The sequence below is a fragment of the Suillus clintonianus genome, assembly GCF_016758775.1.
Source record: "Suillus clintonianus strain FC179 chromosome Unknown DEU56scaffold_81, whole genome shotgun sequence".
NCBI lineage: Eukaryota > Fungi > Basidiomycota > Agaricomycetes > Boletales > Suillaceae > Suillus > Suillus clintonianus.
This window is the reverse complement of record NW_024539305.1, coordinates 1-18,313: the sequence shown is the minus strand read 5'-3', so window position 1 is coordinate 18,313 and position 18,313 is coordinate 1. Positions and strand designations below refer to the sequence as shown.

The following is an 18,313-nucleotide window of genomic DNA, read 5'->3' as shown; positions in this document are numbered from 1 at the left end:
AAAGACTTCCGACTATCTTTGTATGGACTTTGTTGGTGTTCTTGGCCTCATCAGCCGCACTCAATATATCTTCGCCCCAACAAGACTTCATGTGTTTGCGCATATTACCAGTGGAGTGTGCATCCTTTTTGTCCAAGAACCGGTGGATGCTTGCCTTGCACGCTTTCGCACAACATTTGAACTCGTGCGCTTGTTGTCCGTCAATTTCAATGATGCGGGGAGTGGGGTCATAAAATACATATATTTGTAGGTTCAAGTCCTCTAGGTGGTGCAGCCTGAGTGTGTGGTCAAGTTCGCACATACATTAGATTTATACATATATGATATGACAGCTAGTAGTAGATTTATGTTAGTACAGTGGCTCAAAAAAGTGTCTGAATGTCTGTGCAATTGTGAGTAATTGGATCATAGCAAGCCAGCACCTAAATATAACATATTGGTGAAGGGATATGTCTGGAAGCCCTACAACATGGCTCGAATCTGAGCTATAAATCATGGGGAAAGAAACCCTTATATGGGCAAGATATGGCAATTCTATTTTTATGACTCATTTGGACATGTTTTTGACTTTATGTTGAACCAATCTTATTGTATGATTCTAGTACTTTGTGTTGCCCCCCTTGGCTTTAATAATTGCTGCAATCCTTCTAGGCATACTTTCTATCAATTTCTACACCCCTCTTTGGCAATTTTTGCCCATTCTACTGCAACTCTCTCACATAGTTCAAATAGCCCCTTTGGAGGATCTTAATAGGCAGCAAGTAGTCTCTTGAGTAATTCCTAGAAGTGTTCAATGAGATTAGGTCTGGAGACTATGCTGGCCATAATAAAACATTGATGTCATGGTCTTCAAACCATTTTGTGGCCAGCTTTGAGATATGCTTGAGGCCATTATCTTGTTGAAAGATAATGTCCTCTTCATCAATTCCTGACTCCCGAATGCTTTTGAGTAGACATTCCTCTAGGATGGACATGTATTGCTCTGCATTCATTCTTCCCTTCACTTCACAGAGAATCCCAACACCATTCCAGCCCATGCAGCCCCATACCACCATACTTCCTCCTTCACACCTCAGTGTACCCTTGACTTCTCTTTCTCCTAGGGGTTCTCCTACCTTTTTCCACACATATTCCTGACCATCTGACCCCATTCTATTGATTTTTGTTTCATCTGACCAAATAACCTTCTTCTAGTCTTCCACAGTCCAATGTTGATACACTCTGAAAGATTGTTGGGTGGAGGAATTAAAGATAATTATAAACCAACTGTCCTGAGGATGGTCAAGGGTATTCCTAATGTTGTTGTGTTCATTGACACTGAGATGTTTATTACGAGGGGCAGCCTTATTGCACTGTGCATATTTGCAAAGAATATAGGCAGGATAAACAAGATGATACCACATTCTGCAATAGGTTTTACCAGCATCTTCTCTTGAGCCCTTGTGGGCAACCACTTTCTCAATTCAGCTCTAGAACAGAGGTAATTTTGGCTTTTTGTCCCTTTGTAATTGGTGAGTCATATCAACCGTACAGAACATAAACTCGCTAATGATCATGTGTTTTAACTCACCATGCAATGATTGAGAAACAAGTCCTACATGTGGACCTTAATTTTAGTATCCATCAAGGCACTGGCTACTTCATTGACTTTAACTCCACCACAATTTTAGTAATAAATACGACCAGACTTATTTGCCTGGTACTGTAAGTTTGTTTCCAAAATTTACCGTGCTTGCTTTTAATTTTATTATACAGGGTACTATGCCATATATATATTGACCTGTGTTCTCCAGTGCATGATGAGCATGACTTTCCTGAATACCAACATCAACCGGGACATTAAGAATCTGAGCAAGAATTTTGTGAAGTCACACCCACAAATCCCTCAGCAAAGTCCGATGGCTAGATCATCCTTCTATTCCCGAAGTAGGGTTCAGATGTCATAATCCTCCAAATTTCCAAAGGAGGGCCTTCAAGACTTCTACTGTGATGTTCAACCTGGAATCTAAGAACTCTCTTTGACAATTTTTGTTGTCTGCCTAGACCCCCTCACACCCAGCCTACAACCTCCTTTGTCTTGATTGTTATGCCTGTTATATTCTAGTCACATTTGAAGCCCTTGCTACTATGATGTGGCACTTGCGCACATTGCTGCATCTGTCCTCACAAACTACTGCTTCCAAACCATCCCAGCAGCCTCTTCTTGGCCCGACCATCATGTTTTTCTATTTGATATAGATCTTCACCAATTCTGTCCCATAATTCTAGTGTCAGTATATTGTCTTAATGAATATCTTCTCCTTGGCCATTCTCTCTGTTTGCTCCTGACTTGTGTTGTTGATGCAGCTGATTATGTAATACATGACTACTAATAAAGCACTAGAGAGAGAAGCATATGAGGTGTTGGTTGTCATATTGTGCAACTAAAAAAAAATGGAGAAACATCAGAAGCCCCAGCAAGGAAAGGACACAGGGAGCCCACAGTTGAAATGGGTGACTTAGATGTAGAAGAAAATCCTATGGCCCTGTCACAGCTTCAGAGAACAAAAAAAAATATAATGGCTCATTTTTATAACTGCTGCAAGCTAGTGGCTATCTGAAGCAGTGTTCCATTACAGCCAAAAATCAAGTCACTGGCAGGGCAGAATCTCAGCCCTCTCACACTTCTGAGTCTCTTCACACCACTCAGCCTTTGGAGAGGTTTGAGTTTAAGCTGCCCACATCCAGTATTTGCAAAGCACCATATTCCAGTGGTACTACCCGTGTGAAGGGGACGGCAAGCAGCAAACCAAGATGACATTAGAGATTGGGTTATCAAGCATTATAGAGGTTCTGACTTGGAACATGATAAGGATTCTGATTTGGAGCACAAAACAATAATCAGGGTCAATGTGATAATCTCAGGGAACACAAAGATGATGAAATGTAAGTGTTTTACTTTTTAACCCTAATTATTCTTCATTCATGCCCATCATAGCTACCAGAATGAACTTCCATGTCAGCAAAAGGACAAAGCAGATGATCCTGACAACGGCCCCAATGGTGGAATGCAGGAAGATCTTAATCAGGGTATTGGTAACGACAGAAGTTATAGGAATGTGTATGGAGTTTTCGCATTGTACACCTAGTCACATTTTTTTCAGAGTGTTGTTGATGTCCTTGGAGCATCATCAGGCAAATAATGGACAGTGAAAGGCTCCTTCACAGGCATCCCTCTTGAGAGTGAGACATGCTGAACGTCTCCACCGCTCAAATTCACCTCAATAACCCTCACCTTGATGTATTTCTCCTGCTCAAGTGCACCATTGGTACTTACCCCCATGTCACTCACATATATCCTCCACTCATTCAAGGTCTTCTTGTCACTGCAAAGATCTTCACCTTGCTGTACAAGATCTCCCCCTCGCCATACAAGATCTCCACTTTATCACACAAGATCTCCACACACATTCTCTCCATTAGCTCATCAACACAAATCTCAACCATCTGTGTGTGCTTCTTCCTCCCATGTACAGTCTTCTTATTGTTCTCCATCTCAACCAAGCCAGTCCTTGAATCACATACAGCGCTCCTCCCAGACACACTCTTTGGCATTGTCGGTTCCACAGGACACTTGTCCATTTGATCATGCAACATCACCCACCCTTCATTCTCGCTCTTGCAGCACCACACCCAAGCCAGATTCACAAAATAGCAAGATAATTAAGGAACAAAAGATCAAACAAACCCAAGAGGACCACCCTTCATTCTTCAAGTACTTATCAAATACTGCACTGAGGTACTCCCGTCCTCAATCTGAATGGGCCTTCTTCAACTGGACCCCAGGATGCTGACGTGAGAGATTTGTCTCATAGTGTTTGAATGCTTGTGCTTTAAGGAGCTCATCTTTGTTTCATGGCTGTAATCATCAGTAAAACTGATGTAATACAAGCATCCTCCATCATAGTTTGGGCTGGTCCCCAGAGATCTGTGTGAACAAGTTCGCTGTAAGTTTGTGCCCAGTTCTTTGTCTCTTTGGGAAAAGGCTGATGTGATGCCTTTCCTTGATTTCACTTGAGGATGTTGCTCAATGGGCAGGCGAGTGTCAGGTCTGTAGTTAATTACACTAAGTATGTGATGATTGTGGTGCTTGATGCTCATGATCAGTTTATCTGCTTCCCAGCAGGTGATTCTGAGGATGCTGACCTGCCTCACAAATTTGCCGAGTCATGTACTTGTCCAGAGTGGAAAGGCGGCTTTCTAGCCATTGATGGTTTGACTAAGAATCTGTTCACAAAACCTGATTATCATAGTGAGACATTGTATGATAGGAAGTCCAATTATTCACTTGGCTGCCAGATAATATTTTTGTTCATCTTCATGTGCAAAAATCAATTTAATTCTAGGCAGTCATCTTGCCCCATAACCTCCTGATTGTTGATTACTCTCTTGGTCATCCCAGGAGTGTCCATGGTGCATTTTCTTTTCACTCCACTCGCCTCTACAACAAGCACACTGATCTTCTGCCTGATGGTCATTGGGTTTGGGCAGACAGTGCTTATCTATTGGAACCATGGTGTATTGCCCCTTTCAAGAAGCCTCACAATGGACGGCTAACAAGGGGCCAGAAGACGTTCAATTATCACCTTTCTGAGGTATGATGTTTTTTCAATTGATTTTCATTTATGTAGATTAGTGTAGTGTTGAACACATGTTTGCTGTTCTTTTGAGAGCTATAGTTCAGAATTCAGGCTGAGAAAGACCTTGAGTTTTCTGTGCAGTGGATCAAGTGCTGCATCATCTTGCACAACATGATTATTTGCTGCAAAATTGAGCATCACAAGCAGGACAGAACATACGAGAGTTGTCTTAAGTAGGCTCGTACGGAGGGGGAAGATTTCATTGATCAAGAGATTGAGGGTCCAGATGGTGAAGAAGTAGTTGGTGACAGGGCATATGACGGCACTCTGGGTCAAGCTGCTCACATAAAGTTGATGGATGAGCTCTTTAACAGTTCTCACTCAGATGCACACCATAGGGAAAGATGATCAATGCTTTTTTGAACATGTAATACTACCAAAGCACTTGTAAAACAAATGTATATACATTGAAGGTAGCAACAAAACCAAAAACACATATGTCCAATAGAATCAACAACAGCAAATATGAAAGATGATGACTTGGAGCAGCAATGGATGATGACAATAAGACAATGACAATGAGACAACAACAAGAACAAGAATGAGACAACCATAATGAGACAGCAACAACGACAGCATGACAATGATAAGATGACGAGAACTCACTCAACTCCATCTGATGCTGGGCCCTTGTTTGCTTGCATCATTTGCTGAAACTGAAACTGAAACTGGAGTTGAAGAGGCTCCACTTCCTTGTCAAGCACCAATGAATATGCTTAATAGACTCAAATATCAGTCCCACAAAGGTGAATATCAAGGACTGGCATTGTAAGTTTGCATGGCAAATGCAGCAAGTACCTCCAGTGACCAAGAAGCCCAGGGGCCAGCATCAGCAGGTGTGATTCTCTCAGGGGGAGGCAAAAATAGTGCCATTTGGGCATTGAACCATTTAATCAGCACCCATAATTGTAAGACGCAAAAATGATGAAGGGGAATAACTTGTGTCGTGGCAACATTGTGATGTTTGGCGATCATGTAAGGTTGACCATGCACAACAACAACACAATCATCAGTGGCGAGACTGTAAAGTGTTGCACAGAAACCCTTCTTTTCCCCTCCAATGATGAATACTTACTTGTTGATGAATTAAGGTCGGCATTGCGCGTCTTCATGACAAATTGAATGGGAACTTTGACCTATAGAAAATTGCATGATCCCTGAACTGTAGGAAAAAACTTACGAGTTGGTGGTCATGTTCAGACTCTAGAGTTAGTCGAGCATTGATGAAGTCTTATTTGCTCACAACCCCCTTTGTGCAAGACTAGGGTCCACGACAATGGTAACAATGTCTCCAGGTTTGATGTCGTAACCTTTGCTATCGTGTTCATCACTCGTCACTGCTAAGCAGGTCGTTGTTGTCATGGAACCAAACAAACTCTCCTGCGGCCCACTTTTACCTATCAAGTCTCCAATGTTGACCATAATGTAGTTGCCAATTTCAATGGACTTGTTGGGCTCCTCCAGAGGGTTAATATATTGTGGAGCCAAAGTGGAATGTTGCAGAGTGCGATCGACAGGGCGACGATCCAAGCAACACCTGGAGACTTTGATGTGAACATTGAATAAGTTAGAGTATTGCATTGATATGAAAGCATACCTCTTGCTGCATCCCAGACTGGCAAATAGTGAAGTTGTCATTGTATTTTTGTACAAAGTGCCCTACCATGCATGAATTGACTCCGGCAACAACGGTGAACAGAAGCTCCGGCTTGCAAGGAGAGTTTGGAGAGGGCAACCTCCGCTTTCTTGACAAATGGAGTATCCCATCCAGATTGGAGATGAAGGCAGATATTGTTGGGGGTTTATCAAAGTGCCATGTATTGTATATATGATACTTGTAGATATTTACAATGGGTCCATAACATGTGTCGCATATTTGTTTGTATGCGTATATATTTCGGACACATCCACACCACGTGTTGTGTACCATGATTTTTATGTCGTCAATAGAACAAATGATAGATATTGAGAAGTCGTATACATAATTTGGTCGCTATGAGAAAAAGCCCAACTCTCCATTCTCCAACATCTCAGCTCCCCTTTTGATTTCCTCTATGACGAGGTGCTTCTCCAATCGCACCTGATCCACTAATTCCTCACAGTCCTGAATATAAGAATCCTTGCACTTTGCATCTGCCTCCAGACGCTCAATATCTTTGTACATGTGCAGGAGTTGCTCTTGTAAGTGCTTTATTGGGAGCCTGCACTCATCCTCTCCTGTGCTAATAGCAGATGGTGTGCCACATTGGTGCACCCAGTGACGGACATATTATTCATCCTTATCCTACATAAAATGTGAGCTGATCCATGTAAAAGCTTGTCATCTGCGTACCATGAAGGAATACACATTGTCACGAGCATCATCGGTGACATACTTTGGAGCACAGTCATATGAAGTATTAGTTCAATGTCAATGGATGTGCAAGTACGGACTATCTTGACATACCGTAGACGAATGTACATCCTCTTGCTCATCACACTTGTGACATTTTTGCGTCTGAGAACAGGCAGGCTGCTAGTTGCACAACATTTCTTTGGCATGGAGGGCATCTCTAATGTAACAGAGTTGCGCTCTATGAGTGAGATTAAATATGTAACAGTGTGTGTTTGCAACTGTGGATGTTGTGTAGATTTTCGCACCTCGTGGACAATATGGCGACACAATCACAGTGTTACTAGACTTCACCATCCAGACCCCCTCCCTGTCAATAATGTGCATAGACATCATACGCGCAGTAGCCATCCTATTACTCAAAACAGACCACAAAAAGAAAATCAAGAAAATAGCTACACACATTGCCACGGGCATACCTGAATGTGTCTGAGTTGTCTGTGCTTAGGGAGAAAGAGAGGGATGTGTTAGGGAACTGTAAGATGATCGTTGAGTCAATTGTCAAAGACATAAGTGTCTAGAGGCTCCTGAGTGACCAAAGATGATCAGGACTAGAGTCCAGAGTAAGTTGCCAATGTATTCAAGTATAGTAAAAGGTATACAGTACCTAGAGTCCAGAGTAAGTTGCCAAAGAGGCAGGGAGCACTGGACTCTGGGATATGGGCGATGTATGGCAAATAAATGTAAACAGACAAGCCACAACACAAAGGTAAGGGATAACTCGACCTAGACAAGTCCTAGGGAGGTCAGGAAAGTGGGTGAATGGTCAGGGAAATATAGGTAATGAATATGTACGTATAAAGACCATGAAATGGATAGAAAAGCATACTGTAGAGGTGAATAATCATATAACTAACACAGCATCTATATTATTGCTCTCGCTTGATCTCATTGAATATTTGTCACACTATATACAGTAGGAAGGAGTAATGATAACACAAGTTGCACTCATCCAAAAGTCCATCAAACCACTAGGAGGTGACGGAACTGAAGTCCCTTCATGGAGTGAGTGATCCAATAAACAGGAAGAGGTCCTCTTTGGCCAGGCAGGCGAGGCCCACTGACTGGTATGGCAGCCCGCCAAGTCATGATAGTCAGTTCAATATATGACCAGGTAATATAAGTGCTATACAAGAAGCAAAAGTCCAATCCGTTTTTTTTGCTTTTGAATGAGTCCTTCGAGGTCATAGACTTAGACACTATATTGGACATTGTTTCATCATAAGCTTTTCTCATTCGTTTGGAGGCTAGAGGGTTTATAGGGTTCCATGTAAGTCCAATCTGTTACTGTTTCTGTGGTGTGTATATGCCATATGGATATCATGAATGAGAAATGAAACATAATGAATGAGATATAGAAATGAGATGTAATCAGTGTAATGTACCAATGGTTTGTACGTAAACTTGTTTATGAGACCAGCTCAGTGGTATCTATGATGTGTCAGAACTAAGCGTTTGATATAAGTAGTGTACTTACTAGGGTTCACTCCAACAGTCGACATTCTTTGTCCATATGGCGGCAAATTTTCTTACTCTGGTGTTTGTAATACTTGAGATTGGACCTCCACTTCGGGGTGGCAAGCAGTGCAGCTCAGATGTTTCCCACAGCTGAGGATTGGGCCACCACACCACCGTAGTAGTCTGGGCACCTCTATCTGTAGATAAAGTTATCAGGTGGTTATTAGAGTAGGAAAAAGGGTGTACTTGTATCAACATGATATATCCCACATAATATGTCGATCTGGTGCTCGCTTAGAGTGTTGTATATAAGGGTATGCGAGGAATTGGCAAACATATCTGCGAAATAGACAACATCAGCAGATGGCCTGTTGGGTATGTCGTTGGCCAGCTCTTGTTTGCACAGGCGCCATAACATTCCTCCTGCTTGGGCAACAGCAACTCTCACATGTGGCAACCTCAATAGACGAGTGTGGTGAAGTTCATAGTCCGCGTATTCCAATCTGTTGGCCATCCAACCATACAGATGGCAGGGCATTCAGCGTGGAAAAGGACTTTGAAGGGTATACCTTGCTCAAACAGGCAAAGGATGACATCCTCCAAGGACAGTCCCCACTGTTCCCTGATGCACTGAACCATGGAAGTTGCATGTGCGAGGAACAAGTTCCGAGTGCAAGTGTATTTCTTGATGACAGGGAGGAACAAGTAGCCAGGTAGGCTCTTGTCTTTGACCTGTTGAACCTGGAAATATATGTTGTGAGTGAAAAGTTGCCGTGTGTGGTTGGGATGTAGATCCCTTAAGATGGACGGGGTCGAAGTTCAAGGATGAGGGATGACATGAAGTACCAGACAGCAAATTCATTGCAGTGTTGCAAGGGGAGGTTGACTTCGAACTTGAGCACAGTGTGCATGTCAACGAGTTGAGATTCCTCGACCTGAATGAAGTCGCTTGCAGACCATATTTCGTCCTCCATGCTGAGCAGTCCACAGTGGTTGTTTAAAACATCTTCCAGTGATGTCGAAAACAGCACATCCTGCCCAATTGCGTTTTGGTGCATGACAGATCTTCCCACCTCTGGGAGGGTGGGAGGTGTGAGCAGGGGAGCTGGCATTGCAGGAATTTCCTGCAACTGTCGCTCAAATTGTGTGCTGTCCTGATGTGGATCTCGGTCCTTGTCGAATAGGGAGCAGATGTCCCATTGGTTTGAGACATCGTCGTACACAAATTTTGCATGGTGTCTGGTTTTGAATTCCTTCTTCACGTCTTCAAGGTTGAGCTCTCCGTGGAACCTGCCTTGCTTCGGGCGGTACCACATGATCCCATTGAGTCAGTATGATAAAGTCGAGGGCGGCTTGAAGCCTTTGCTTCACTCATTGCTTTATGGTTTCAGACGCTCTTGATGTGAATAACTCACGCACAGATTGGAAGGAAGGGCAATATGAAAGGTGTGAAATTTTATTGTATTAGAATAAAATAACCCCTTCAATGTTCCTATCTTGACTCAAAGCGGAACACATATGTGGTTGAGATATGTGTATATAATTACAAGTGCTGAGATTTGGGGGTCAAGGACAAGACCGACGCATCTGCCGAGCACCTCCGGTTGTAGCGCATCCCAGATGTCACATATGTGGGCGTAGAGGATCTGAACAGTTGGTGGTTTTGTATCGAACGAGAGGACGCCCATCGAATAGGTTGACAAGGCCTATTAGACTGTGAAACACGAGTCTTGATCTCTGCGTACACCGTTGAGCATGGGTATGTATCTTGTAGACTTGAAGGTAGCCATAGGAAGAGGGAAGGGGAAGCATGGTGAACTCCAATGGGAGCATGGAGTCTATGCTGAAGATGGAGGCAGCATGGTGGAGTGTATCCTCTAGCCACGCCACTTCCAGTTGGCTCTCTGTTTGGCACAGAGTCTATGTGAAGTGCCAGCACTGATGATCTGGATGGTGGCGAGGCGCTGGAAGAGTGGGCCTGTGTATTTCAATACCAAGTCATCCAGTATGGCAGCGATCTGTATGTAGCGACGCCCTCAACCTTCCTTCACACCATATTCCATACCTGATCCCTGAGTATCTCGGCCACCTGAGCCAACTACTACAATGGCTGCCCTCGCTATCATGCAACCCACAATTGCTGCCCCTGTTCTTACACAGCCAAGCATGCAGCGCCCTTTGTCGCTTGAGCTTTTTGCTATGCAGCCAGTGATTACTACTAGTGGAGTTGCGCTGAATTCTTTTTGACGGCATCTGCAATGGCCAGTACTGATGGTGAGAGGGCTGTGCTTTTTTTCTCTTGCGAATTCAGAGGCGACATCCATGCGGGTATGAACAGTATGTTTCTACAGATAAGTTACAGAGTTGAATACAGATTTTTTCTCGTAGTTACAATCAGAACAACAAGTTGTGAACAGCAGAAGGTGATGGTTGCATGGTTGGTCATGGTATGGAGTTGTCTCGCCTTGTGATATAATTTTTACCCCCCACTATAACCCATTGGCCTTCATGCATAGGTTTACGGTCAATGCAGTACATTTTTGTTTTGTTTCCAAATACCAAATTTCAATCTTTTTTTTCAGGGCGGGAACATCACCATACTTGATGGGGTTCTCAACAACCCCCTCATATTTCATGTCGTTGTTCATTTCATATTTGTTACACCAACACCAACAACTCACCTATGTGGTTGCTGCTATTGGAACAGTTGTGAAGCTAGTGCTGCAGGAACAGATTCCCCATCCACCGGTCGTCCTGCCATTCATGCAACTTGAAGGGAGTGAGACTTTTGATGCCATTGTGCACCACAGTGACACCAAGGAGGGCGACTCAGATGGTCATGCTGATCACTCTTGAAGGCCCAGACTCATATTGACGGACACTGGTAAGTTGAACCTGACGGACCAAGATATTGAGGAGGCAAAACTTCACATATCATTTGTCAATGGCTATCTGGAGCTCACTGAGAAGAGCCTGTTTATACGGGATGCCCTCTCATCAGCAGCTTGCACCTGTGGTGATCGCCTCAAGACTGATGACTCATATGTGACAGCTCTTGCCACGCTGGTACACTCAAGAGTTGGAGTAATTAAAAGACAACACTTGTGCTCAAGTGACATCATATTATCGTCTTGGCCCTGATCATGTCAACACTGCGAAGGCTTCGGTCAACCACATTTACCATTATGAACAGCATTTCAGTGCAGGTTGCTATGTTCTGGGTTACATGTGTTGATTTGCTCAATGCTGCGCACACTCTCCAGGAGAAGAACGGCCCCATTCCACAGCCAAAAAAGCCATACTTCACTGATATCTTACCATATCTGATGAAGGGGCACTATTTCAATGGGCCAAAGTCAGTTGGTGTGAAATTTTGAGACCATTTCAAGAAGATTGCGCACAACAAGGCCCAGCGGCCCGAAGTTACAATTCCAATGGTTGCCTTAACCAGCACTTCAGTATATTTATTGACACACTCTGAGACCCAGGCCAAGGAGTCACAAGGTCCAACTTCAGCACACTTCAATACCCGTCCAGTGCAGGCAGATGAGGCGACCAATGAGCTGGCTGCTCAAATCCATAAATTTAATTCAGCTGGCTAATGGTAATGACATTTCATATTTGACTCACATGCAGGGCGGAGTTTGGGAACCCTTTTTTATAATGCTCATATCTTGCTCAGATATTAACCGTTTAATACAAATGAACCACCGTTAGAATTGTGGGAAGGAGTGCTACACTGCTACATGACGGTCCAGGTGGCAACCGGTCCAAATCCGGTTGTAGGACCGCAAAAGACCGAAAATATCACCTCGACCTCACATAATACGTACCTAAATAGGTTGCCATACGACCCTGGGAAGGGCAAACCAATTAGGTAGCATTTCATCAATTCCTTACACTGCCAGTAAATAGCCAAATAATGGTGAATATCTTTAACGTGGTAACATAAGCTTTCGGCACTGTCCGCTAAGGTACCAGCCACGAGAACTAACCTTCTTCTTTAGGCAATTGTGCGTCCGCTCATTACCGCACTCTTGCGCTCGTCGTTGCCCACGACGAGCACGACTATTATCTCACAATTGAGTCAAAATTCATGTTTTTTTTTTACTATTCTTAAGGAATTAACATACGGTCATAAATTGCAAGATGTAGATGTAAAAACATAGTATTAATTATCACAAGGCTACAGACACAATACTAGGATCAGCCTCTGATTGACCTGAGCACTTTTTCGTTCGAGGACCACGCTTCTGACCTTTATCGCAGCGCGGCTTGCGAGTCCTCTTTGATATGTTGACACTAGTTCCGTTCGCCATTGTAACGACATTCACGCTGTGACTCGGAGCTGATGTTTGCTGGCGAGGAAGGGAGGTGGAGTCGAGCGGAGGCTCGTTGTCGGATCCTTCTATGATGTTCTCCTGTCCTTCACCATCTACTTCCATCCCATCATCTCTTTCTACTCTCGCCTGATCCATTGCGTCCTGGAAGCGCTGGTTACTCCACTCGTTAAACTCGCTGTCTGTCAGCTTGCGGAAGCGAGTGGCATTCGACTCCCATGCAAGGCTCAAAACGGCGAGTTCGGAGCGTGAGCTGATGTCCCCCAGGCAGCAGAACTTCTGCAGTGGCCAGTTCTCGATGATGATCCCGAATTTAGCGGTAATGTAGGTGTCGAAATTTTGGTAATACATGCGCGACACCTTGGTGGGGGCTGCTGCTGCCTCTATATGCCAAGTCAGATTAAAATCAAATAAAAGTGTTAAAGAGACGTACGAAGCTTCCGTAAAATATTCTCGCTGGTAGATTTCTTGAGATCAAGGACTTCTTGGAGGTGAGACTTGGCGAGACCTGCCAGTGCGGAACTAAGTGTGATACAACAAGAATATGATTAGGCGCTTACCTTGTACCCCAGCTATGCAGAATGCCTCGAAACGTACTGCGACATCCGCAATGGAAGAGCCCAAGCATGCATCAAAGAAGTCAGCAGCGCGCTCGGTGACAAAGATATGTGGCTGGTTGAAGTGGTCAATATTTGAACGTGAAGTGAGTAGCACGACCTCGAGGCCTGTACGTGCATTCAAAGCATGAATCTGTTGTTTGGTGTTAGCCACTGGTTGTTACATTTTTCAAGACAAATGTCATACTTACTTCACGGTCAAGTAACTCGAGACTTTTCCGAACGTCTTGAAAAGCGTTCAGAGGCACGTTGTGTAGGGCAAGCTGCTTAGATTCGCGATGGTCTTCGAGATCTTTCATGGCATCCGCGGTCTCTTTCTCTTGTTCGTCTTTTGACATGCCGTTCCAACGCGCCGCAAGTCCTTTCACGCAATGAGAAGCTTTGAGGAAAGGGGAACCTGGAGGACGTTCTAAAGGTACAAGACACTGAGCACGACAAAAAACAACAAGTGAGGACACACGTACCCTGATTCATCCGCTTCACCTCACGCCGAACAAATGCGTTCCATCTTGAAGGACTACGTGATGAAGCAGCCATGCGAGCACGCTGCATGAGCTCTTCATGATAATACTGAATGCTATGACCGCCAAATTTCTCATGCAGTAGCTTTGCCTGCTCCTGCACGACCTCACGGGCATCCTTGAGAGCATCAGCATATGTAATGCGATGGGCTAGACGTTTTTCCTTCAAAGCGGCCTTTTCGCTGGCCGTGTGCTTGTAGCGACCTTTGCTGCGGTGGCGCCATGGCTTCCGAGGCTTTTGAGTAGTGAGTTTCTGTAATTTCGTATGATAGCGGCCAAGCCAGGTTTTTGCTTTCATGGTGCGGAACACAACGAGTAGACATCGGTTAAGGCGAAGAAATGCTAAGAATTTCGCTTTAGCATCGGTTAACATGTATAGCCACGTGACTTCAAACAATGACATAGAGCGATAAGTAGAGATACATGAATCAGAAGGTGTTGTCACCAGTTATGAGTAACCACAGCCATTGAGCTTCAGTGATAGCAAGGCCCCTTCCAGAGATATCGTGAACAAAATCCTCCCCAGACTGAGAGACTTCCACTGCATGTGCGATACAAAGAATTGCACGAGCAGTGTAACCATGAGATTGCAGATAGCCATCAGCGACATCGCCAAAAGAAGGGAGCGGAGTATCATCAAGAGGAGGGGCGTGATAATGTGCACCTTGGATTCCATTAAGATCTCGAATGAATTGGTGGACACGAGGTGAGGTGCTGACAATCTGCGATGCCGATCCAGGAGTCGTTGTTCTCCATGTACGAAGGGCCTTAGGTGTGACTGGTAAGATAGTACCAACTGAAGCCGATGATTGCCCATATGAGCTTGACTCAGAGTCAATAACGAACTGGGCTAAGTTAAATTCTATGATCAGTAGGACAAACACACGGTACGATGAGTTTCAAGCTTTCTCGTAGCTGATACATTGGCGGAATAGGATACGTCCTGTGAGGGGGGCAAGAATTGATAATCAGACGGCACCATAGATATAAACTGCAAGGAAGTATCGCTGGCGCAGGTCCTGAAATAATAGATTAACATAGATAACAAAAAACAAATATACAAGACTTACTGCGCGTCCCTCAACTTCTGAAGAAGCTCGACATATGTCATAGCGTGAATGTCCCACTCAGTCTCCTTGCCAAGACAAGCAATATACTCTATCTCTTCTTGACGCCAAGCCTCCAGATCACCGTCCTGGATTCCAAGCGACACTTTGGCAGTGTCGAGGGCAAGAGATTCCGACGCTATAATGTTGATAGATTGCTTGTAGTTGTGATAGATCATCGTGGCGAGGTTAAGATATTTATCGTCATCCCACTGCTTATAGAAAAGGTCGAGGAAGACGGAACGACGGTAGGCAGTCGCATAGCGGATGACAGGAGCGAGTGCATTTGATGCACTGAAGAAGCGCTCAATGGCTCCAAAGTCCTCGATGCCTGCGCCTTGAATGCCATTTGGATGATTCTTGGTTTGGCAAGCATAGTTATGCGCATATCCGTGGAACGCATCGACACAGATACGGCAGCCTTGCTGCTCGAATGCCTTCCCGAGGCTGCTGGAGCGGATTGTTGAAGCAAACCCACAGCCAATGTCGTAGGCGGCGAGAGAGCGCTCGCCGAGGAGTTCGAGAACTTTAGATATAATTGCGAGGGGGTACTTGGCCCTATGTATATGTCAGAACACATGGATGATGGATCATAGCAAAACTCACAGTTCTCCGCTACGAACCATATCTGCTACCCACAAAAGAAGGCCATGGCGACAGGCGGAGACAAAGATACCTGTTTCGTCGAAAATACTCCACATCCGCTTCTTTTCATCGCTCGCAGCAGCCTTCCAGTTCTTGCTGCAGTCTGATGCGATGTTGCGTCTTGTCGGGTCTGCTTCAGTATCTTCATCATCATCGTTAGCTTCCAGCGAGTCCAGGGCGTCTGAATTTCGCGATTGCACCTCATTGGCAAACTTGTCAACATATGTGCGGGGAAGTAAGTAATCACTCTCAGTATACTCCCGCATGTCACCACGATTACGTGCACCTTCTGCCATCCGTTTGGCCGAGTTCCCACCGTCAAGGACATACATCCGTCCAAAGGTGAGAGTAGGTTCTTCCTCCAATTCATAAGTGCAAGGGGGGCAGGCATTGAGAATGCGCCAGTTGGGAGTGTCACGTCCGAGAATTTCATTGATCTTCTTGTCGACACCACGGAGAATGGCTAGGTAGGTATCGAACGCCCCCGACAAGGATGTGCGATAGCGTCGCCGATAAGGTATCTAGTAATACATCAGCATCAGTGTAAGAATGATGGGATATATACACACCCGGTATGAATCACACAGCACTTTTGCAAATGCCTCAATACTAAAAGAGGGCTTGCGGGCACGAAGCAGTCGGAAGTATTCTAACGTATGCAGTGAAAATGCAAGGGACGGTGCATGTGGCACGTGACCCAGGTATCCGGCACGAACAAGTGCTGCACTGGGAGACAGGCAGTCTGCATCGCGTGAGATCAAGACTTCGGTGTCGAGTGTGAATATGTCCACTACCGGAATGAAAAGTCATATTCAGATGGTGAATGCGGAGACATTGATGTGCTGTCAGTTGAGTTTGAAGCTTTCCAAAGGAGAAACAGATCAACGAGTTGGGGAAGAAGTGGGGCCCAATTGGCATGTAGGTCTTCTATACGTCTGCGCCATGTACGGGAGTCCTTATGTGTACGATAATTCCAGCTATATTTTCATCAGCAGGAGTGTGCTACGAAAGTTAGAACTCACGGATTGTCAACATAGTCTCGGATGGCGTGCACGATCGTTTCATCATCATTCCAGGACTCGGGGATTGGCTCCCATTCCCCGAGTGGTCCTTCATCATCAGCGTAGGTGGGAGAGCTTGGGATTTCCGAACGAACGTCTCTGAGTGCAGAAAGAGAATCAGCACTGAGGCCTAGTAAACTAGTGAGCAGAATATTGAAGTAGATAGAAAAGAAACTTTACCTGTTGTATTAATGCGATAACGCTGTTGAGCTGCAGACCGCTCACGCACTACTGCCCGTTGTCCAAGAACGTCATTGCGATATTGTCCATTGTATGAGAATCCTGTGATATGAACCTTGCGAGAGACGCCCTTGCGACGTTTTGTTCCGCCCATTGTGTAGAAAGAGAGAGTATGTCTTCAAATAGTCGTGCTCGTCGTGGGCAACGACGAGCGCAAGAGTGCGGTAATGAGCGGACGCACCGTAGCGGACAGTGCCGAAAGCTTATGTTACCACGTTAAAGATATTCACCATTATTTGGCTATTTACTGGCAGTGTAAGGAATTGATGAAATGCTACCTAATTGGTTTGCCCTTCCCAGGGTCGTATGGCAACCTATTTAGGTACGTATTATGTGAGGTCGAGGTGGAAAATATTGGTCTTTACAGGTCCAGTCCAGTTTTTGATGATATCGTGGGAACAAAAAGACCGGTCCTGGTCCAGTTACCTCCAAAAAAGGCAAAAGACCAGACCAGACCGGACTTTCAAACACTATTTGGACACCCCACAAAGGATATTAAGTAAGACTTGTGCCCCTAGTCTGCAGCCATGGACAATGGGATAGTAGAAATGTAATTACTGTAAACTATTAAACCAAGTGCTTATATATCCAGACACTGCCTTCGGAATTCAGAATATGTTTGCATAATCATTGCTGCCCTCTTCGAAGCTTGATGCTTGATGCATTGAATTCTGGTTCAATCGGTGGAACATCAGTTTCGTGTAGGTCCATTCAAATCAGGAAAATTCCCAGTGACATAAATTTGAGGGTGTTCAACGTCCAGTGCCTGTGGGATCATTTGGTCACTTCGCCCTTGCACTCTCAATGCAAAACCATATCACAGTCCGGACACTAAATGTTACAGTAACATGGCCCCCCTATCTTTTTCTGAACTTTTCACCTCTTCACCTCGTCACTATGTCACATCATCACCTCTTCACGATTCACCAAGATGCTTGATGCACACTTCCTGATCCCCGCCAACCCTGACCTTCTATGACAGAAGCTAGACGCTTCCCTTGGACCCTTGATTGATGGCCTCATGGCCTTGTTGCAATGGGAGCTGAATGGGCCGCTTCTAGAGGCTCCTGAGTGACCAAAGATGATCAGGACTAGAGTCCAGAGTAAGTTGCCAATGTATTCAAGTATAGTAAAGGTATACAGTACCTAGAGTCCAGAGTAAGTTGCCAAAGAGGCAGGGAGCACTGGACTCTGGGATATGGGCGATGTATGGTAAACAAATGTAAACAGACAAGCCATAACACAAAGGTAAGG

At 44.7% G+C, this 18,313-nt stretch overlaps 3 protein-coding genes across 3 annotated transcripts; all 3 read right to left on the bottom strand.

The window, feature by feature from the left end:
• Positions 1 to 5,650: 5,650 nt before the first annotated feature.
• DEU56DRAFT_758992 (uncharacterized protein) lies at positions 5,651 to 9,845 on the bottom strand (the record flags this gene model as incomplete). The annotated part of the gene is made up of 15 exons (XM_041350279.1): positions 5,651 to 5,700; positions 5,755 to 5,815; positions 5,860 to 5,882; positions 6,077 to 6,216; positions 6,277 to 6,338; positions 6,760 to 6,901; positions 7,012 to 7,053; positions 7,126 to 7,252; positions 7,320 to 7,423; positions 7,491 to 7,546; positions 8,137 to 8,197; positions 8,549 to 8,726; positions 8,776 to 8,868; positions 9,099 to 9,270; positions 9,417 to 9,845. 15 exons carry the CDS (start codon positions 9,843 to 9,845, stop codon positions 5,651 to 5,653), a joined length of 1,740 nt encoding a protein of 579 aa, XP_041204836.1.
• A 2,862-nt stretch (positions 9,846 to 12,707) lies between these two features.
• DEU56DRAFT_743179 (uncharacterized protein) lies at positions 12,708 to 14,305 on the bottom strand (the record flags this gene model as incomplete). The annotated part of the gene is made up of 4 exons (XM_041348994.1): positions 12,708 to 13,252; positions 13,430 to 13,619; positions 13,678 to 13,895; positions 13,951 to 14,305. 4 exons carry the CDS (start codon positions 14,303 to 14,305, stop codon positions 12,708 to 12,710), a joined length of 1,308 nt encoding a protein of 435 aa, XP_041204835.1.
• A 588-nt stretch (positions 14,306 to 14,893) lies between these two features.
• On the bottom strand, positions 14,894 to 16,558 carry DEU56DRAFT_700369 (uncharacterized protein; the record flags this gene model as incomplete). The annotated part of the gene is made up of 4 exons (XM_041347303.1): positions 14,894 to 15,026; positions 15,078 to 15,671; positions 15,720 to 16,279; positions 16,328 to 16,558. Coding segments are annotated over 4 exons (1,518 nt in total), but the record flags the coding sequence as incomplete, so codon positions are not given.
• Between the last annotated feature and the right edge of the window lie 1,755 nt (positions 16,559 to 18,313).